We start from the raw sequence: 22,798 nt of genomic DNA on the forward strand, positions 1-22,798 counted from the left end.
AGGTGTACATCCATAGTCTGTGGACCAGGTGTACATCCATAGTCTGTGGACCAGGTGTACATCCATAGTCTGTGGACCAGGTGCCCATGAAAACACAGCCAATTAATCTTGTTGCTGTCGGGCAGAAATATTATAATCTTCATATTTCAAAATAGCATATCTAAAAGCTCTGTGAGCTTAATGTGGATTTATTATTTTTGTTATTAAAAATAAACGTTTTTTGATATTATACGTTTTTCACCCGACAGCAAGGATCCCCTCTATGGAGGGCACAGGGAGCTTTGACACCCCAACATCTCGGTGGAATCAATAGCCCCATTTCCACTGTAGGGCCAACCCAGAACCTTCCAGAACCAAGAACTTTCAAGAACCTGTGAAGTTCCGGGACCAAGTTCTGCTTACGTTTCCATATGACCAGACCTAAACTGGGAAGGTCCCAAAAAAAGAGCAGCAGCGCTGCTGGCCCCGCCCATAGGTTCCCAGAACTCAGGGTTAGTTCTTCATCAGGAGCAGGACCTAAAAAGGTTCCAGGAACCTCTTCTGGAACAGGGCCGTGTGCAATGGAAACAAAAACCAGAACCAAAAAAAAAAAAAAAAATAGGTTCAAGTTCCTGAAAGTTCTGGTTCCACCTTGCAGTGGAAAAGGGTCTTATTTCCCTACCACCGCCATCTCTTAGATTCAAAATAATCATCCTCGTCTTCTTCATCGTATGAAGCAGAATCCTCGTCTTCCTCATCTTCGTCATCTTTATCATCATCATCATCATCATCATGGTCGTTGTCATCACCACCCGCGGGTGCGTGATGTTTCCCCAGCTTGAGAGAGACGGGGACACAGATGAGTTTGTAGCGACCGGAGGCCATCTTTCCCACAGTCTCCCACGTGTTGGTCTCCTCGCAGTAGCGTATGATGTCCCGGGGATACCTACGGTACATGGAAGAGAGACCAGTAGCGTATGATGTCCCGGGGATACCTACGGTACATGGAAGAGAGACAAGTAGCGTATGATGTCCCGGGGATACCTACGGTACATGGAAGAGAGACCAGTAGCGTATGATGTCCCGGGGATACCTACGGTACATGGAAGAGAGACCAGTAGCGTATGATGTCCCGGGGATACCTACGGTACATGGAAGAGAGACCAAGGCTGGATTTACACTGCAGTCAAATCCAGCCCAAATCCCATTTGGTTCTCAAATCTGATCTTTTGGCCCGACTTTTCACACTGCATTTGCAAGTGACCAGATCTGCAAGTGACCAGATCTGCAAGTGACCAGATCTGCAAGTGACCAGATGGGATCTGTGCGTTCTGACTAGAGTTCTCAACGGGCCTGAAAATTAAGGCCGGCCCTAACTGGGCCCTAACTGGGTCGGCCCGAGGCCCTACCCGGCCCTACTAGTTAGCATACATTTTTGGCCTTACCCTACCCTAAATGTCGGGTCGGGTTCGGTCGGGTTCTCATTTCTCTATTACAGAGCAATAGTAATAAAATAATAAAAAATATATATTTTCTTTTTTCATTGAGCCAGAGGCCCTACCCGGCCCGACTAATTAGCATACATTTTAGGCCCTACCCTACCCTAAATGTCGGGTCGGGTATGGTCGGGTTCGGGTAGAATTATAGAACTCTAGTTCTGACTGATTTTAACAGCGTCAGCCCAAAGCTGCCCTGCGGCGACATATCTGCTTTGGTTACCGTGGTAACGACGTCATGACGTTACGTCACAACGTTGACGCTAGTTGATCACGTTCAGGAAATGCGACAACTACAAAAACAAACACACGTTACAATATTGTTTTTCTCTCTTTTTTCTTTATTCTTGTGTTTCGCTCTTCTCTCTGGTTTTATCTATTTAGCTCACGTGTTTTCTCTCTCCTCTCTTGTTTTTCTCGTGTGCTCAGCATGCTGTAATCAAATAGTAAATACTCGCGCTCTGTTATAACGTCACATCAGTGGCGCCTCCCGATCGGGTCGCGCAACAAGTGACGTTTGGACAGTTTGATGTGACTTGCATGTGACTTGCGTATAACTCTATGGGGTGGATGTGGTTACTGCTTTCAGACTGAGTCAGATGTCCTCAGATCCGATATGGATCGGATTTGAAACCTGTCTGGATGTGACCTGTCTGGATTTAGACTATTTAAAAAAAATCGGATTCCACTTTTGATGTGACTCAGATCTGATTCAGGCTAGATTTCAGTGGCAGTGTAAAGCCGGCCCAACAGAGTGCTTATCAGACAACGCCACACTGGCTTCAGAAGAACCCTGACTGCTCATAAGAAGAAATGAAAGAGTGTTCACAGTGATCAAACTTTCAGATGCTGTTTTAGCCTGGTAAACCTAGCCTCGCGTAGCGTAGCCAGACTATATCACTGTGTGGATAGGAGTCTGGTTACTTCTATATGGAATTTTTTTTCTTCCAAGGGGCGGGTTAAAGAAAAAAGCTCTCTCTCAGCTCTGGACGAAATTGGCTAGACCAGACCAATTAGTCCAGTTCAATATTTCCAAACATGAAGGTTCGTTTAAATCTTTGGGGGATTAGGAAAAACTATACATTTTTTGGAAACGTCATAGTGTAACTCAAATATTTGCTTCTGGGGGGTCCCTGATACAATATTTTGAGATGGGGGTCTGTGGCCAAATACATATACAGTAATTTTGGGGGTCCTTCACATGAAAAGGTTTGAGAACCACTGACATAGTAGTCTCTCAAGAACAGACTAACTGAGCTCCAGCTAAGTGAAAAGGACCTTTTCTTTGACGATTGCTGACATATAGAAACATGGGTTTTTCAACTAAACCTTAGAAGGCTTCAAAAGACACTTAATGAATCGGGACAAAATTCGAATTTTCAAGATTTTTCAAAAACAGCAGATCTACAAGCTCGCAGCGCGGCACTCGGTGCCGCACTGTGAGCTTGTATATCTGCTATTTTTCAATAGTTAAAGCATAAAATAATGATACACAATAATGCGTACCCGTTCTGAATGGGTTAATGGCAAATGGTTAATTCTGAGCTGAAGTGTCTAAATGAATTCCCAGACATTGAAGGCTCAGCCGTGTGTTACCTGTCCTCGTCGTCGCGTCCTCCCAGGGCGTAGATCCGTCCGTCCACGGCCACGGCGCTGTGCATGTAGCGTTGCACTGGCATGGAGCCACACCAGCTCCACTGGTTGGTCTGGGGGTTGTAGCATTCCACTGAGCTGGACGCGATCATTAGAGGATAACCCACGTTGCCACCTATAGACAACCAAGAATTTTGGTCATTAGGCTATAAGGACTTTATGTGCAGCGGTGCACACAACTGGTGCGCGAGTAAACACTTAACACTTTCTCAGCCACGGGGAGCCACTTAATATTAAACCGGATTAAACCGTACTTCTTCAGTACTTAAATTAGCCGGACTGGAATTTTTCGTACAAGGTCATTAACACTTTGCTAGCCGAAATAGAATGGCTTGTTGTAGATTAGCCGTGAAATTTCTATTATTATATTATGATCTGAGACATAATATTATGTTTATAAACATTAGCGCACTCCCTCTCCCCCTCCCCCAGCGCCGCCGGTTTGTTTTGGTTTGAGGTCCCCCGGTCGTGAACTTACCATAACTATCTTGATTTCCATTGGCATAGAGTGGGGATTTTGGCCGAGTCGTCTTCCCCCCGTGGCGCTTCGCGTGCGTGATCCGTGCACATCGCGGTAAACGAATGTAATCCCGTCAATATGAAGACCCTGTGACAACTTTGATCTGGTCGAAAACATCCCAGAGATGCGCTATGCTAACGCTTTAATGGAAGTGAACGGAAAATTTGTTATAGAGAAGGGATAGTCACCAGAAGCACTTCCGGTTCATGTGCAGAGAAGAATGATGCAATTGGTTAGACGGGTGGTGAGACAGAAGGCGTAGCGATCGTTTTTTTAATCATTATCACTTATTTCATTTTTAATGACCTAGTACGGTAAAAGACGGCGCGGCTGAGACTCCTTGCTCAGATGTCCGGTGTATTCCGGTTTTAATATTAAGGGGCTCCCCGTGGCTTGCAAAGTGTTAAAAACGAAATAAGTGATAATGATCAAAAAAAAAAAGAAGATCGGCAGCTCTTCTCAGTCTCTTCTTCGACTGATCTAAAATATTCATTCTATCAAACCTTTGAACCGGAAGTGCTTCTGGTAGCTTTTCGTACTCTATAGCCAGAGTCCCGTTCACTTTCATTGTAGGAGGAGGCGTTAGCATAGCATCTGTCCGTTAGCATAGCATCTGTCCGTGATGTTTTTGATCAGAAAAAAGTTGACATAGGCACTGCATAAGGAGTGGATTACATTGGCTTACCTCGATGTGCACGGATCGTGCACGCCAAGCGCACGGGGGGAAGATGCCTCGGCCAAAATACTATAAACTATATGCCAATGCAGATCGAGACAATTCGCTGGTGAGTAAACAACAGCCGATAGGGATGGGGAAAAAAGAACGTGGGATCGTGGGACCGTGCTGATGGTCTTATAAAATGAATGATGTCTCAGATCATAATACAATAATAGATATTTCCGGCTAGTCCACCGACAGCCATTCTGGGCAGGCTGTGGAAGTGTTAACACGATGACTGCCAAGGGCCACAAGAGGCCGCTAAAGTGCCAGACATTCCCTCGTAGGCCTCCACTATAACATACGGGTACCCACGCAGAAGTGGATTGGGATTTCACTGTGAACAGTGTTATGAACATGAACCGGATGAAGAGAGCTAACAGTTAGCTATAGGCTTTTTTTCTTTTTTTTGAAGTCCGATTTGAGGCTATTTAGCAGCAAAAAAAACTTTTTCGATGGACGAGCCAGGACCACCCACGTCTCTACAAGCAGCTCAGGGTAAGTAAAATAGCAAAGAAAATATTGGATTGGTTTGAAAAAAAGAACCCAAATTGTTCGGTTTTAGCACTTAACGAGTTAAGAGCAGATATGCTACCTGTAACGTAGATCTTTCCATTCAGAGTGTCTAGGAGCCTTTGAGAGCAGATATGATACCTGTAACGTAGATCTTTCCATTCAGAGTGCCTTTAAGAGCAGATATGATACCTGTAACGTAGATCTTTCCATTCAGAGTGTCTAGGAGCCTTTAAGAGCAGATATGCTACCTGTAACGTAGATCTTTCCATTCAGAGTGTCTAGGAGTCTTTAAGAGCAGATATGCTACCTGTAACGTAGATCTTTCCATTCAGAGTGTCTAGGAGCCTTTAAGAGCAGATATGATACCTGTAACGTAGATCTTTCCATTCAGAGTGTCTAGGAGCCTTTAAGAGCAGATATGCTACCTGTAACGTAGATCTTTCCATTCAGAGTGTCTAGGAGCCTTTAAGAGCAGATATGCTACCTGTAACGTAGATCTTTCCATTCAGAGTGTCTAGGAGCCTTTAAGAGCAGATATGCTACCTGTAACGTAGATCTTTCCATTCAGAGTGTCTAGGAGCCTTTAAGGGCAGATATGATACCTGTAACGTAGATCTTTCCATTCAGAGTGTCTAGGAGCCTTTAAGGGCAGATATGATACCTGTAACATAGATCTTTCCATTCAGAGTGTCTAGGAGCCTTTAGAGCAGATATGATACCTGTAACGTAGATCTTTCCATTCAGAGTGTCTAGGAGCCTTTAAGAGCAGATATGCTACCTGTAACGTAGATTTTTCCATTCAGAGTGTCTAGGAGCCTTTAAGAGCAGATATGCTACCTGTAACGTAGATCTTTCCATTCAGAGTGTCTAGGAGCCTTTAAGAGCAGATATGATACCTGTAACGTAGATCTTTCCATTCAGAGTGTCTAGGAGCCTTTAAGAGCAGATATGATACCTGTAACGTAGATCTTTCCATTCAGAGTGTCTAGGAGCCTTTAGAGCAGATATGATACCTGTAACGTAGATCTTTCCATTCAGAGTGTCTAGGAGCCTTTAAGGGCAGATATGATACCTGTAACATAGATCTTTCCATTCAGAGTGTCTAGGAGCCTTTAGAGCAGATATGATACCTGTAACGTAGATCTTTCCATTCAGAGTGTCTAGGAGCCTTTAAGAGCAGATATGCTACCTGTAACGTAGATTTTTCCATTCAGAGTGTCTAGGAGCCTTTAAGAGCAGATATGCTACCTGTAACGTAGATCTTTCCATTCAGAGTGTCTAGGAGCCTTTAAGAGCAGATATGATACCTGTAACGTAGATCTTTCCATTCAGAGTGTCTAGGAGCCTTTAAGAGCCGATATGATACCTGTAACGTAGATCTTTCCATTCAGAGTGTCTAGGAGCCTTTAAGAGCAGATATGCTACCTGTAACGTAGATCTTTCCATTCAGAGTGTCTAGGAGCCTTTAAGAGCAGATATGATACCTGTAACGTAGATCTTTCCATTCAGAGTGTCTAGGAGCCTTTAAGAGCAGATATGATACCTGTAACGTAGATCTTTCCATTCAGAGTGTCTAGGAGCCTTTAAGGGCAGATATGATACCTGTAAGGTAGATCTTTCCATTCAGAGTGTCTAGGAGCCTTTAAGGGCAGATATGCTACCTGTAACGTAGATCTTTCCATTCAGAGTGTCTAGGAGCCTTTAAGGGCAGATATGCTACCTGTAACGTAGATCTTTCCATTCAGAGTGTCTAGGAGCCTTTAAGGGCAGATATGATACCTGTAACGTAGATCTTTCCATTCAGAGTGTCTAGGAGCCTTTAAGGGCAGATATGCTACCTGTAATGTAGATCTTTCCATTCAGAGTGTCTAGGAGCCTTTAAGGGCAGATATGCTACCTGTAACGTAGATCTTTCCATTCAGAGTGTCTAGGAGCCTTTAAGAGCAGATATGCTACCTGTAACGTAGATCTTTCCATTCAGAGTGCAGGCAGCAGCATCGTTACGCCGTTCCCGCATAGGAGCCACTTCTGTCAGGACAGAGGCTTCAGGGTCGTACTTGGCCACACTTGGAGCTACCTTCTTATGAGGTGACATGCCACCTAGTGGCCAGGAGACAGAACACACACACACACACACACACACGCACGCAGGCACGCACGCACAGGTTTAGGTTCTTTTCAGTGTAAACACTATGATCAGTGATCATTTTTACAATAATAGTAAGGAATAGCAGATCTGCATTTCACAGATCCTAAGTATCAGGAGCAGAAGGGAGAAGCAGATAAGGGGTTAAAGAACAATTAACCCAAGAAATTACCGTTATCGGAATTGGAATTAGAGACTTGATATAACGGCATGCAAAACAATATGAACAATCTGTCCATAAACTCCCAAACACCGCTCATAGTGTGTCCCAAATGGGAAAAAAAGAAAATAATAATAATTTAAAAAAGAATATATATATATATATATATATATGTATGTGACTGAAGGAAATCGTCGGGTAAGTAAAAGATAGAAATAAAGTAATGTCTTGGGGAGAACTACTCCTTTAAGTGTTTTCCTCAAGGACACTTCCACACATTGATGAAGCCTGGAGTGGACCAGGAGGCCTCTCTAACCATTCAGCCATGGTATCTCATTTAATTGTGAAGTTGTAGATCTGCAATTTTTTTTAAACATAAAAAAAACGAAACAAAATAGGAACAGCAGGGTCAGTGTTCCGTACATAGACTGTATAAAAGATATGGACAAAGCGAAGCCATTGGTTTCTATGCAGCGCAAATGACAATATGGGTCCTTGGCATGGGTGTTGCCATCATAGATTGTAAAGGCACCAGAGGATGCTATTGGCTGCCAACGGTCACGTGCAACCGCAGGGATACATGGGAGAATGTAGTCGGAGCCTCCCGAAATACAGCACACGAAGAAGAACACAGCCGGCTGGTATTAGTTTAGTTGGCCATGCCCCCCGCAACTTTATCATCAATTTTAACATAAATGGGACCTTATTTTCACAAAACGCATATAATCGTGATTGAAAGGCAATTTTTAACTAGCGATAGGAACCATAAAGTATTTATGAAAATGTTAATTAAGGTTAGAAAACGAAAGGGGAAAATGAATGGGGTCCAATGGAGAACAATTATTTTTGCGATCGGCCGGGGGGGAAAACAGCGCAACTAGCGGCCAACCATAGGAGGTTTTAGTTCCGTATTGGAGTCATTTTAAATCGGCGGAACTATGCCCCTGGTGGCGGAACTATGCCCCTGGTGGCGGAACTATGCCCCTGGTTCCGTACCAATAAAATAGAGCAGTCCATCCAGAGCCACCACTGTAGCAGTTTGATAACTGTCCAGGTCGTTGTCAGCGTAGGCTGCCACGCCCACCGACTCTGTGAGCGTCCAGCTGTTGGTCTGGGGGTGGTAGCGCTCCACGGAGTCTTCACTCTTCTCACCCCCTTGGCCGCCCACTGCAAACACGCTCTCACCCAGCACCACCAGCCCTGTGGACCCACAAACAATGCACATAAAACTGATGCCCTTGGCCATATCGTGTAGTGTCGCCACCTGATCGTAACAACGCCCAACTGACATCAACAAAGCCCAACCGATATCACTGACTGACACCAATCCAGTGCCCAAATGTAGAGATTTGTCCTGGACACGGAACACCATATATGAGCATTAGGGATGGACATCGGTATCGGCCAATATCAGAAATCGGCAGGTATCATATCAAACCGGCCAAATCGGTGATCGGCAGGTCACTGACATAAATATGCCAAAATCGGACAATTGTATCTCTTGCACTGCACAGCATGATGCTCTGGTCCTGTGACGTAAACATTAGCAAGTAGCAGCCAGTCTACTTAGTGGCAGCCTACAGAATACAGATGGTGCCGATTACCTTTGCAATGTAAGGATATATTCCATAATCCTGTGTCAATGTCGTCTCCAAAAAGAAGGGGGAAAAAAGCATGCGTCACCTGCTTTCCTCCTGCCTAGTCCAGACGGTCATATTAGACTGGATATTGTCTGTGATTTTGGATATTGTACTATTGTGATTGATTTGGCATTAGTGTTCTTCTAGCTTATTGGTACTCAAATTGAAGTATGTCTTGTAGGCCTACTTGGCCTGAAACAAAAGGGTATTGGAGCAACCCTATTTCCTAGGTTTTGGCAGGTCAGACCTTCATAAAACCGGTGGATCGGTATCGGCCAAGAATTTTGCAATCGGTCCATCTCTAATGAGCATAAAAGAGTGCCAGCCAGACAGACGGATACAACGGGTATTGCACAACTGGACATCAATGGTGACTGTTCTCCAACATTACTTCTGAGACTCCTGCATTCAATTCCTCATTGCAAACTAGAGATGCGACGTTCGCGAACGAATCAAATCTTTTGAACGGCTCTTTGAAGTGAACGATGGAATCCGGTTCGCGGAGTAGGGAGCTTGCGACGCGGCGATGTGCGGTGCGGCGCGGCAATGTGCAGCTATCTAGGAAGCAAATTAAGACACTACAAATAAAATGTCTCCATATTGCTTGGGAAGTCCACTTCCATGACAAATGACTGTATTATGTCCCTGTAAATATTTAAATGTTTGCTATTTTAAAATAGCTGATGTACAAGCTCACATTGTGCCAGGCCTAGCCAGTTGGTAATTCCTGGCTATATACGCCGCTAGGGAGGAGCGAGTTCATTGTTGCCTTCTTGGTTTTTTTAAGGTGTTGCATGAATAACATTAGTCAAGGTCGCTTAATTTACACACACGTTTTATAAAAAGGGTAAATACAAAATTGTGATCTCAACTGTCAGCAGAGGAATGTGGTGCCAGACCGTGTCACCTTGTGGAGTCATGTTTCAACAAAAATAATATAAATATGCAATGAGCCAAAAGAGCCAAATGAGCCAGTCTTTTGAACGGCTCTTTTAAGTGAACCAGATCCATGGCTCTGGCTCACTTCAAAGAGCCATAAATTGCATCTCAATTGCACACCCCCGGGCACAGGACCAGTTCTCCATAAATATACAGTATTTGTCATGTAAAGAAGAGTAAATGGAACAACAAGATTCATTCTGGTTCAATTAAATGCCATACAGTAGTTGAACAGTCTTACTCAGGAACATGCGTGGCTCATGCATGGACGCCATCTTCAACCAGGAGCTGCGCTCTACATCATAACGCCACATCTGTCTGCTGCCTGTCCCAGTGCGCCGGGAGCCTTTATCTGTGACGAATCCTCCGGCCAAGTACAGATAGGAGCCTATGGTGGTCGAAGAGCAGAATTAAAACAATTAATGGGTTATGCTTTGACATAAAGGTGTCCGAACACAGCTGAGGGCTAGTCATTGATTTTTTATTTTTTTTCATTTTCATTTTTTCATTTCATTTGAAAGCCGGGAATCATAGCTACAAAATGATATATTGGTTGTGAAGATTGACCCAACAGTTTTGTAGATATGGCTTATAGAGTTATGCCATGCAGAAATACTAGATCTGAGAAATTCTGCCTTTTAGATGAAATGTAACCTGCAAAATGTGAGGTTTCTCTTCACATTAATTTAAAAAAGTCTTATTTACATGCAGAGTTAAGCTCTGGCATTTAAGTGAAATGTAGCCTGATATTTATGAAATGCTTTTGTGGCTGTATCACATTTTAGGAAAAAAAAAAAAAAAGTAATTTCAGGGCTGGTCTAAAGCTGTGCTTTCCGAAATGACTGCCCCTCTGCTATGCTGGGTCACAAAGAGTATAGTACTGCTACTACTACTTCTATACTACTGTGAAACAAGCAAAGAAACTCCATGTTTACATCAGCTTTAGAACTAGAGTTCTTTCTGTAAATTGCCATTGCTCTTGAAAATACCAGTATATTTCTTCTCCACTTCCCTGCTGAGGAAAAAACTGTTCTACTTCTGCCACTCCTTCGGCTGCGCTCGTAACAAACAATATCCAAACAAAAACATGGATTCTGACAAAGTTACACCTATTAAGAGTGAGTTAAGAGCTACAATCTATTTAGGTTTGTTTCACTGGGGGATGTAAACAGACCTGCACCACACAAAGTAACTTTCCTTAATCGCAGCACTTCTGCCACCTCCAGTTATGCAACGCACAGCGCATATTGTGCCCAGGGTGACGTAACCCTAACCTTACTTGGACTAATGGGACCTCGGACTATCAAGGTTTTCCCACGACACACGGCTACAGATCAGTTCAGAAGTCAAACAGTAGGATCCATTACAGGTGCCAAGCTGATTGACTCACCTGACTCAACCACAGCATGCCAGGCGACCTTGAGAGGCAGTTGTCCAACGGTCTTCCACTGTTTGGTCTGGGGAGAAAAGCTCTCCACCATGTCCACCCAACCAGCCCGGGTCTCAAAGCCCACGACCATGATACCTTCTACAAGCAGGGGAGACAGAGCAGAGCAGTAGGGAAACCACATTTATTTAAAGATTAGAGACCATCTCACAGGTATGCTGGATGGATGATAATTTCAACATTTCCCCAAGTAGTAAATGTTAGCAATTGCAATGAAGTCCACAGAGGCTATTCACTTCCTGATTACTTCATCTCCCAAAGGATCACAGGAGATTGAGTTTCTGTCACCTGCGGGTCCCAATGACCGCACGCTACTGTTATTTAGTATAAAAGTGATGGGGACTGCCCATAAGTCCGAAGGTTCATTAGTCCGAATTTAGTTAGGGTTACTGAGGTTACGGTTAGGGTTAGGGTTAGAGTTGGGCATAGTATTCTTAACAAATCCGACCACCGCAGCGCCCGCTTACCTAACCATGGTAACCAGGTAAGACGTCTCTACTCGTCTTAAGGGGGAATCGGCTCTCCCTCAACTCTACACCTAAGACTCCTGTGGACTCCTTAGGCAACCATCGTGTTAAGACAATCTTAGATGTGTTCATCTATGAATGGATGTTTATCCTCCAGCCCTCGTACCTGTGGTCCTGCGTGGGCGTGCCGTCTTACAGTAGGGAGAGTCCTCGGCCTCAGCGATGAAGCTCTGGCAGCCCTGCTGGTCTCTCACCACCTCCAGAGACTCCAGCACAGTGTTCAGGTAGGAAGGACTGATGAGAGGCAGCCGGATCTGGTCCAGCACCTGAACCCATTAACACCCACAATATACGCAGTATTACTTTAAAGGACAACTTTAGTTTTTTACAACAAGGGTTCATATTTTAAATTGTAATTAAAGAATATAAAAGGCCAGTGTTAAAATTATTTCATTTACTTCTTTCTATTGTTTTAGAGATTCTTATTTCAGTGGTTGGGGGCATGCGTACAAGTGGCTTAATATGTCATTTTACACAGAATAAGCCCATTCCCAAGATACAACGCAACGTTTCATGGTTGGATGTGACTTATGGGGGCTAGAAGTGTTACTGTAAATACAGGGTTCCCACAATGTTTTACCAATTCATTTCCAAAACCTTTCCAAAACCTTTCCAGAATATTTAACCCAATTTCCAGGACTATATAACAATAATTCAGCTCAATAACAGGTCGCTTACTCCTATGCGCAATGCCCAAAGTCTCAACCTTTTCAGGCTGTGACCCCCAAAATAATAATGTTTTAACTGGGGACCCGGCACCCCGACGAGCACTAAGAGTTGAGGAATTTTGCATAACACGGTTCTATTATCGGCTATTTTCACAATTTCTGCCTTTCATATTTGACAATTTGGCCCATGTTTAATTTGTTATTTCAGAGGTATTAACAAAATCAATAACCAAAGACAATGCAGAGCTATTTTTTCCAGGACCTTCCAGGACCTTTGATTAATTCCAAAACTTTTCCAGTACTGGAAAAATATTTTTCTAATTCCAAAATATTTCCAGGAATTTCATGACCGTGGGAACCCTGTAAATAGCAATAAAGAAACTGCTGGCATATTGTGTCTAAAAAGACATATTCAGCCCCACATTTTAGCACGGTAAACGCGATAGGTGACAAAAAAAAGTGCTCAAAAGACTATGACTATGACTATGAGGATTGATTTTGGGGTTTGTATTGTAAAGTACAACTTGATGACATCACACATTGTACTTTACAATACAAACCCCAAAAGCAATCCTCCAGTTCTAGGCAACACAGAAGGGGGGGAACTTTCTTTCTATGTCCACACAACTCCTCTAAGGTATATTAATGACATATTTCAATATTGAAAATAGGTGGTCTTCCCCTTTAAGAACTCAACCAAAACTTTCTGTCCAAATCACCACTGTGGCAGCCTGGCAGCCTGGCAGGGCGCCTGACCTTGTCAAAGCCGTGCTTGCGGGTTTCAGGACACTTGGCCAACCACAGCATGGCAGCCTCAAACACCACGTCCTCCTTGGGCACATGGAGATGGTCACTGGCAAGAAGGGCTGCCAGTCTGTCCACAGAGAGCCACAGGAACTCTTCCTAGAGGAAGAGAGAAAATCATGTATAATAGGGATGGAAATCGGAATCGGCCAATATAAAAAATCGGCAGGTATGATATCAAACCGGCCGAATCGGTGACCGGCAGGTCACTGACATAAATACCGGTTTTAGGCCAATTGTGTCTATGGCACTGCACAGCATGATGCTCTGGTCCTGTGACTTAAGGCCACTTTTAACCAAACAGATTCGTGGCCGAATCGGCGGCGGATAGCGGCGGAAAGCGTCTGTTGCCGAACGGGAACTCATCGGTAGGTTTTCGGCAGCGGGTCGGGAACGCTATCGACGGAAAACTGGAAGACTGGACTTGCTCAGTTTTGTTGAGTCGCCCCTGGACGTCAGTGAATTGTAGCGAGTTGTAATGGACCATTAGTTTGCTACTGCTGCAGCAAAACCAAGCCTAAATAAGCCAGAGACATTTTCCCGTTGCACATTTTAACTAAATAGCATATTCACAATCTCAACTCTCAATTTCCTATACTAATCAACTCCAAGGCAACGCTAGTAATAGTGATGTGTGTTGTTTTGGTGTGAGGAGAAGAAAACACCAGAAAGGAAGAATCTCCGCTTCTGCTCCCCGGTTGCCAGATTCTGTGAGTTAAACAAGCGACCAGGTCTATAAAAACAAGGCCTAAAGAAGCGTCCAGTTTCACCTATTGAGCTCTATTACATTAGCTATTTTCGAAAAGAATGTTGAAAGCAAGGCCAAATAAGCAACTACAATTCAGAAACATGCCCAAACAAAAGTAACCCACAACTAGCAACATTATAGGAAAACAGGATCAAAGTCGCTTGTAACGAGCCGATATGGCAACACAGTGCGCATGCGCAAAACTGTACAGTAATTACAGTCGGCATACAGTCGGCTGGAACATTCAATGTGCTTAGTTTTTTGCAGTTCTTTGCAGTTCTTTGCAGTCTGTGAACAGTTTGAACAAGTCTCCTGTAGTATTTTCGGTGTGGAGGCACCTTAAAGTAAACATTAGCAAGTAGCATCCAGTCTACTTAGTGGCAGCCTACAGAATACAGATGGTGCTGATTACCTTTGCAATGTAAGGATATATTCCATAATCCTGTGTCAATGTCGTCTCCAAAAAGAAGGGGGAAAAAAAGCATGCGTCACCTGCTTTCCTCCTGCCTAGTCCAGACGGTCATATTAGACTGGATATTGTCTGTGATTTTGGATATTGTACTATTGTGATTGATTTGGCATTAGTGTTCTTCTAGCTTATTGGTACTCAAATTGAAGTATGTCTTGTAGGCCTACTTGGCCTGAAAAAAAGGGTATTGGAGCAACCCTATTTTCTAGTTCTTAGCTAAAGAAATCGGTATCGGAAAAATCGGTTTTGGCAAGTCAGACCTTCATAAAACCGGGGGATCGGTATTGGCAAAGAATTTTGCAATCGGTCCATCTCTAATGTATAATATTAATACAGTAGATTGGCAGACAGACAGACAGATTTTGAACTTGTGAAATGGGACATTCTGCACAATGACTACTTTTATCTTTAGTACATTTTGATGCAAAAAAAAAAAAAAAAAACAACAACAACAACAAAGAAATGTGGTAGAACTTTTCAGAAAAGTGGTACAACGTTTTCACGTGGCCAAAGCGTTTCCAACACATCCACCTGTACCACTTTTCTGTGTTTAAAAGAAAAGGTAACTGTTATCTGTGTTCAGCACCAGCAACGAACTGGATGTGCTGCACAACCCACTTCTGAGCTTGTATTGAAATGGACATGTGACAGACAGTGGCTTATTAACTCATTACTCATACTGCCCCCACCCCAGATTCACAGAGAAATACCCATTGGTCCCGGCGGCCACGCCCCCAGAATCATTTAATTTAATTTAATAAAAAACAATCCAAAATCAGATCACCATTCCAAGGTGCCAAACTGCAGTGCATCCATCCGGTCTGGACAGGAAACAGGAAGTGATTCTCCATTATTTACGGACATATCTGACATTTTATCTCTGTGTTTTCTTGTGAAAATGGCATCATCATGTCCACGGCAAGGTTATTATAGTAAATGAAAACGAACTAAAAAACGAAAACTAGAATGGAAAAACATTTTAGTTAACTGAAATAAAAATTAAAACTAAGCTTTAAAAAACAAACAAAAACTAACTGAAATGGTATTGTGTGTTTACAAAACGAACTAGAATAAACTAAAATTATAGAGAAAATCTCCGTAGTTTTCGTCTTTTATCTTTTGTGGAAATAAAAAATAAAAACCACCAGTTGGTGAGGTCAAAGAGAGAAGTTGTATGTCTCAACATTCCTGCCACTCTCAACAATATGATGTTTTGTTGATTTTCTTTATTAGACAATACTTTTTCCGGAGCTTTTTTAATCTCACCCCTAACAAATACCCCATATTACGTAAAAGACTAAAACTAACACTAAAACTAATAAAAACGAAACTAAAACTAAGCATTTTCAAAAAATAAAAACGAAACAAAACTAGTAACCTCACTTTAAAACGAATTAAAACTAAACTGTAATTGATAACAAAACCTCAAAACTAATACAAATAAAAACTAATGGAAAAATCCAAAACTATTATAACCTTGGTCCACGGACAAACAACTTGGGAAAATGTAGTGTGATGCTGATGCCTCAACAGCTGACTGACCTGCCGGTAGACCACACTGAAGTGTTGTAGGATGAAATCCTTGCTGCGTTTCTCCATCACCTTACAGGAGTGAGTCTCTGAGAAGCAGTAAATCCCCACGCAGTTCTTTATGTCCATGTGCCGCATCATGTACTCACAGCAGGCCAGGAGAACAGCCGCCACGTCCAACAGGTTGGATGCTGCTAGCAGAGCCTAGACCAAATTAACCAAATGTCCTTATTTAGCACCCATGGATAAAAACTAAAAGTAGCCTGCGAGGTTAGTTCAGGCAGAATGTACTTGAGGGTAGGGGTGGGGGATATGGTGATAATTATCGTGGAGACGATACAATGTCTCCACGATATGCCTTTTCAGAGGTATCGTATATATCGTGATATAATTGAGGGAGCCTTATAACAAATCCTGTTGAATCGTTAATACAGAGATTCATTGCAGAATTCATTTGAACCTGCATTTTGGTCTCTAAATCAGTAGTTCTCAAACTTCAAAATGTCATGTCTCCCTTTAACTCTGACAGTATACAAATGAAACCAAATGGACCCTGCTCTTAATAATAGTTAATGATGGTTTTTCTTATGCTTAACATAATACAAAAATAAATAAATAATAATAATAATAAAATCAAATAACGTTGTTTACATTATTTTCTTTCCTATTTGTTTTTTCTTTTCCTTTTTTCCCCCTTTTCTCTTCAACCACATATTGTTCTTGTGAATATGAGCGTCATCCCCAAGTGTTTGTTTCCGTAGCATTCATATATATTTCCCAAAGCTCATACATATTTCCCGAAGCTGGTCATACTCGTTATTTAAGTTAGTCTCTCCAGTCCAATAGAGTTCATGAGTTCTCGATGCCACATCCTCAGCGTGGGGGCATCAACGCTTTTCCAACATAGTGCCACCACTCTTCTAGCTTGGAGAAGACCAAAATCTAAGATTTTGGTTAGTTTTGCTGGTTGTATAAAGTTCTTCGGATAAATTCCAAGTATACAGAGTTTGGCACTTAGTGGAACTGTGGTTTTAAAGATTCCTGACAAACACTTCATAACTTCATTCCAAAAGATTTGCATCTTAGGACACTCCCACATACAGTGAAATAAGGTACCTTTCTCAATTAAACACTTAGTGCAGATATCTGGAATATTTGCGGACATATGATGTAGTTTGACGGGAGTTATGTACATTCTCATTAGCCATTTATATTGGAGTAATTTAAACCTTGTATTAATTGTCTGTTTTTGTGCTTTTACGCATGCCTGTTTCCATGTTTTCCATTTGATATTAGTTAATTCTATATTTGTTCATATTATCCGAGTGAAATGATGTTCATTCATGATCATACATTACCTGCACATTTGCAGAGGTTATGGACACCTTTGATGTGTAGGCGTAGTTCACCAACAAACCAATCATCTGAGGTTCTACACCACTGATGGTCACCCTCTCATGTGAGGACTCCCTCATGCAAGACGCAAACATTGCCTGTTCAAAAAGTTATTGAAAAAACATTCACGTATTAGAAGGACAATATCAGTCACCAGAACCAAGGACAGTTATTTTCAATGAATCCATCATGGTTAAAATGGAGTTTGATGTTACAATTGACTTGTATAGAATTAGGAAGGGGGTGTAATACTGCAAACCTAAAACTGTCTGGGGTTCTCACGAAAGCCTGAGTTACAATGACACCAAATATGTTACCCAAACAATATCCCTTTAAGCCAGTGGTTCTCAACTTCTCACCAGTGGTCCTTGAGGGGTTTACAGGTGGTCCCCAGCTAAATGATGGGAGAGTTGGTAACCAAATGGACCCTTGTAGATCTTTAACTCTTGAGCGTAAAATGAACGAGTCCATTTGGTTTCACTTTACGCCCCCAAGAGCTAAATTATTGTTAAATATCTGTGTTCCTTAATTTACAAGTCTACACAATTTAGAGAATGTAGAAGATGTTTTGATCAACGTTTGCCTTTTATATCTCCTATGGTAGGCCTACCAATATCAAATCAATACAGCATGGAATTGTGTTATTGTGGAAAAAATCTTATCCAATGGCAACACAATATTCTATGTTTCGGGCCTGAGAGGCTAAATGTCACCACAAGGTGGCGCACTGGTCCGTGGCTCAAGCACTGAATAAATAACAGACCTTGACCAGGAAAACGGTTGGAAACCACCGCTTTAAGCCCTTTGATTTTACATTGTGCAAACAATTGATTGGATATAGCTTGATGTTGGGTTCACGTGGAAGCCAAGGCCGATTTGAGTGAGTATAAAAAACAGCAGCAGGTCAATAAATGTGTGCTACTTGTCTTCACCTCAAAGTAAGGGCTGAAGGAGGCCAGAACGTAACGATGGCAGGGGAACTCCTGGTCCTCACAGCACAGGATCACGTCACACAGGTTGGTGTTGAGACGCAGCCTGTTGAGACCCTCCAACACCTTCTCAGGATGGTCCGAGTCCATGAACACATATTCTCTGTCAGCCTTCGCTGAGGACGGAGGTACGCTGGGGCTGCCGGGCTCCTGAAGAGCAACACACAACATCCACAAGGACATTCATAAATCAAGACAAATGAAACAACTATTCATCAATGTGAGTGAAGTTGATGATCTTGTGTCCTCGTGTACCTTGCAAATAAATGTCATATTTGTCCTTGCATATCATATCAGTCCCTCACTCCCAGAGTTGTTTTTGACAACAAATTTTGATTTAGTTTTTAGTATTAGTCTTTTTTAATAAAATGTCATTTAGTTTTAGTAATAGTCTTTTTTAATAAAATGTCATTTAGTTTTAGTAATAGTCTTTTTTAATAAAATGTCATTTAGTTTTAGTAATAGTCTTTTTTAATAAAATGTCATTTAGTTTTAGTAATAGTCTTTTTTAATAAAATGTCATTTAGTTTTAGTAATAGTCTTTTTTAATAAAATGTCATTTAGTTTTAGTCATAGTCTTTTTTAATAAAATGTCATTTAGTTTTAGTCATAGTCTTTTTAATAAAATGTCATTTAGTTTTAGTCATAATTTAGTCACCTGAAAAGTTTTAGTTTTAGTCAAATTTGAGTCGACTAAATATCATAAGATTTTAGGCGACTAAATCTACAGTTGATTTAGTCAACTGAAATGTATTTTGGCAGGCCCGTAATGACTGATTTTACACTTGTAAGCTTGTAGATCGGCTATTTTCAGCATGCAACACCTGAGAGCAACCAAACATAAAATGACTCTCTTCTCCACTAGTCCCTTCCTAGGTAACGTTTTAGTCTAGTTTTTATTTTGTTGATGAAATTGTCAATATATTTAGTCTTAGTTTTAGTCATCAGAGCTTAGTTTTTATTTCGTTTTCGTCAGTGAAAAAAACACAGTCGACAAACATTTTTCGTCATAGTTTTAGTCGACAAAATCAACACTGCTCACTCCCCTGATTAACTTTACAGAACCATACATTTATGTCATATTACGGTACGTAATGTACATTTCCCACTAAAATACAGCATATCATGAAGAAAAGAGAATATCTGTTTCCATATGCCAGATTGAAAATAACTTTACCTACTTACTACACTTTGAACCGCAGTATCCCTATTCTGGGGGGAAACATTACCCAAAAATAGACGATATAAGAGATTTGGTGCAGATTGAAAAAGAACAATACACGGCAATTAATAAGTATAAACTATAGAGGGTCTAAATGGTTACACTGAAGTGATATTGATCAATTAAAAATATTATCAAAGTATCATTGACTTGCATCACAGCACCCACTTTGAGAAACCTCGCTCTAGACAAGAGGGATGTTTCTCTCATCTAATGCCCTCTCCATCTCCCCCTTATCCTCCCATCAGCAACAATCTGCCCTAAACCCCCTCAATGTGAAGCCCCTTACCCTTCCAATATGCGCCAAGAAAAGTAGCATTATAGGTTTTACTAGAATTATTGCAACAATATTGTTAATCGCAATTATTTTTGGCCACAATAATCATTTTCATAGTGTCCCATCCCTACAGTCTACCATCAGCTGTCATCGCTCCCGCGCACGCACACACACACACACACACACACACACACACACACACACACACACACACACACACACACACACACACACACACACACACACACACACACACACACACACACACACACACACACACACACACACACACACACACACACACACACACACACACCAGTCTCACTCTATTGGCAGCCTGTGGTGGTTGACTCATGCTGGCAGCAGCCAGGGTGTTGTCAGCCATGGCTGAGGGGAGGAGAGGTGTGGCTCACGTCACGTCTGCAAAGAGAACACATTACAGTTACATTACATATGGTTACACAATAATACTATATGTCACCTAAAGTAAACCCATTTTCATTTTACTTTTCTGTAATCCCAAAATGGACCTTTTATGTCTCTCTGATATGTCAAAGCTGTATTTAATCAGGGGAGATTTTAAGATTTTAAGAATATCAAGATTCAAGTATTTTTGTCCAGTACAACCAATCTTCTGTTTAGAATGTTTTATTTCGGTCCCATTTGGCAGCCAGTATAGTGCAATACATTCAATATAGCAATCAGTATACACTGTATGGTCCGAAAGCTTATGCTTATAATGCCTACCCCATATAAATAAAATACAATCAAATATACATTTGATTTGACAAAACTGAAAAACAATATAGTCAATAGACTTGCTAATCTGTGGTTGGCAACTGGAGCATTTTTAGAAGTGATTGATAGGATACTTTAACTTAACATGCTCTCTATTTACACTTTTGTTTTTCTTTTTTATTGTATAAAAGAGAATATGTATCGACAACCTTTGCACATGAACATGTGCAAGCGAGATCTGTAGTCAGGAGTCAGGACTACATATCAAACTAAAATTAACAAAAAAATATATACAATTCAGAAAATATACATTTTCCAGTCTATGCAAATCTTTGTAAAGTGAGGTATTACTAATATCTGCATCCATTTAGCGCACAAGGGGATCTTTTTTCGCTGCAGTGACGTGCAGTCCATTGGGGGAGAACGGGGTAAGATGAAACAGTTTGCAAGGGGGGAAAACAAGCACGGAAAGTACATTTTAAAGTTTAAACAACAAAAGAATGTTAAAAGGATTAAACCCAAGAAAGCACTATGGCTAAATTAATGTAATTTTTGTTCTCTTCTTTGACAAATGTCTTTAACGCACTCACATGACCTTTATATTGTGTTGTTCATAAACATCAAAACGGACGCCGCTCTCATTTCTGACAAAGGTGAAGTGGCTACCCATTTTAACAAAACCTTTACCACCACAGCCCGTTCACTGGTCAAAAGACTGGTCGCCCCATCTGGGCGGTATGGTGAAGAATTTGTTAATACATTCTACAAAAAACTGGGCGTCAGTAAAGACAGCTTTAAACTCTCCACAGTGACAACTGATGAAGTGTTTAAAAAATTGAGCGCCCTACCTCAACACAAGGCCACTGGCCTTGATAAAATCCCAGCTAGATTTCTCAGAGATTCAGCCGCCACCATTGCTCCAATCATTACCCACATAATTAACCTTTCCATCGAACAGGGTCATGTCCCCCAGGACTTCAAACTAGCAAAAGTAACCCCCCTGCATAAAAAAGGTAGCAAACTAGACCCTGGAAACTACCGCCCCGTTTCCATTCTTAGCTCCATATCCAAAGTCATGGAGAAAATAGTCTACGAACAGATTGCAAGATATCTCGATGAGAATAATCTGATTTACGAGTTCCAATCTGGATTCAGAAAATCCCATTCCACTGACACATGCCTTCTCTATTTGACTGACCAAATCAAACGCGAAGCGGATCAGGGCAAGTATAGTGGCATGGTCATGATGGACCTCCAGAAGGCATTTGACACCGTGGATCATGCTATTCTGATTGAGAAACTAAAAGCCATCGGTCTTGACAGCGCAGCAGTGAGCTGGATGCAATCTTACCTGGTGGGGAGGGAACAGGTGGTGGAGATTAACGGTACCCTGTCCCCCCCCCTCCCAGTAAGCTGTGGAGTTCCCCAAGGTAGCATACTGGGACCTCTGTTGTTCCTAATATACGTGAACGACATGGCATCTGCTTGCGACTGCAACCTGTTCCTGTTCGCGGATGACTCGGCTCTCCTAGTCTCGGGCAAGGACCACTTGCAGGTTGAAAAGACACTTAACTCTGAACTGAGTAAGATCTGCACATGGCTTAACGACAACAAATTATCAATTCACCTGGGCAAAACCGAGTCCATCCTCTTTGGATCAAATCATAACCTCAAAAAGGTAGAGAACTTCACAATCAAAGTGGGTGACAAGGTCATAACACGAAAAAACGAAATCTCCTACTTAGGATGTATCCTTGAAGCTAATCTTTCCAGCGAAAAGATGACTTCAAAAGTAATACAAAAAATCAACCAACGAACTCGTTTCCTACAGAGGATCGCCCCAATGGTCAACTTCAACACACTGAAGACCATAGCTGGTGCAATAATCCAGCCCCTCTTTGACTATGGAGTCCACGTATGGTATCGTGACGCCCCACAAGCCCTAAAAACTAAACTCCAAACAGCCCAAAATAAACTAATTAGGGTCCTGCTTAACCTTCCCAATCAGACTCACCTCACCGCTACTCACCAGTTAAGAGTGGGGTGGCTCAGAGTAGATGACAGAGTACAGCAACTTGCAATGGGCCTGGTGTACAAGATACACTACACCACTATGATACCCAAGTACCTGTCAAAATACTTTAAAAACGTTAAGGATGTCCATAATTACAACACCAGAGGCAGTGCCACAGATCACGTTCAACCCAGAGTCAACTC

The 22,798-nt window shown here is 41.9% G+C and overlaps 1 protein-coding gene across 1 annotated transcript; it reads right to left on the reverse strand.

The window, feature by feature from the left end:
* Window positions 1-657: 657 nt before the first annotated feature.
* On the reverse strand, window positions 658-20,265 carry LOC308288930 (kelch-like protein 24; the record flags this gene model as incomplete). The annotated part of the gene is made up of 12 exons (XM_080730404.1): window positions 20,169-20,265; window positions 18,288-18,494; window positions 17,319-17,453; window positions 15,973-16,164; window positions 13,166-13,312; window positions 11,848-12,007; window positions 11,158-11,295; window positions 10,009-10,155; window positions 8,185-8,388; window positions 6,839-6,982; window positions 3,072-3,243; window positions 658-925 (listed from the first exon to the last, which is right to left on the reverse strand). Exons 1-12 carry the CDS (start codon window positions 20,226-20,228, stop codon window positions 658-660), a joined length of 1,974 nt encoding a protein of 657 aa, XP_080586530.1. The 5' UTR covers window positions 20,229-20,265.
* Window positions 20,266-22,798: the final 2,533 nt, after the last annotated feature.

This window comes from Nannobrachium achirus (assembly GCF_963921795.1).
Source record: "Nannobrachium achirus genome assembly, chromosome: 7".
Classification (NCBI taxonomy): Eukaryota; Metazoa; Chordata; class Actinopteri; order Myctophiformes; family Myctophidae; genus Nannobrachium; species Nannobrachium achirus.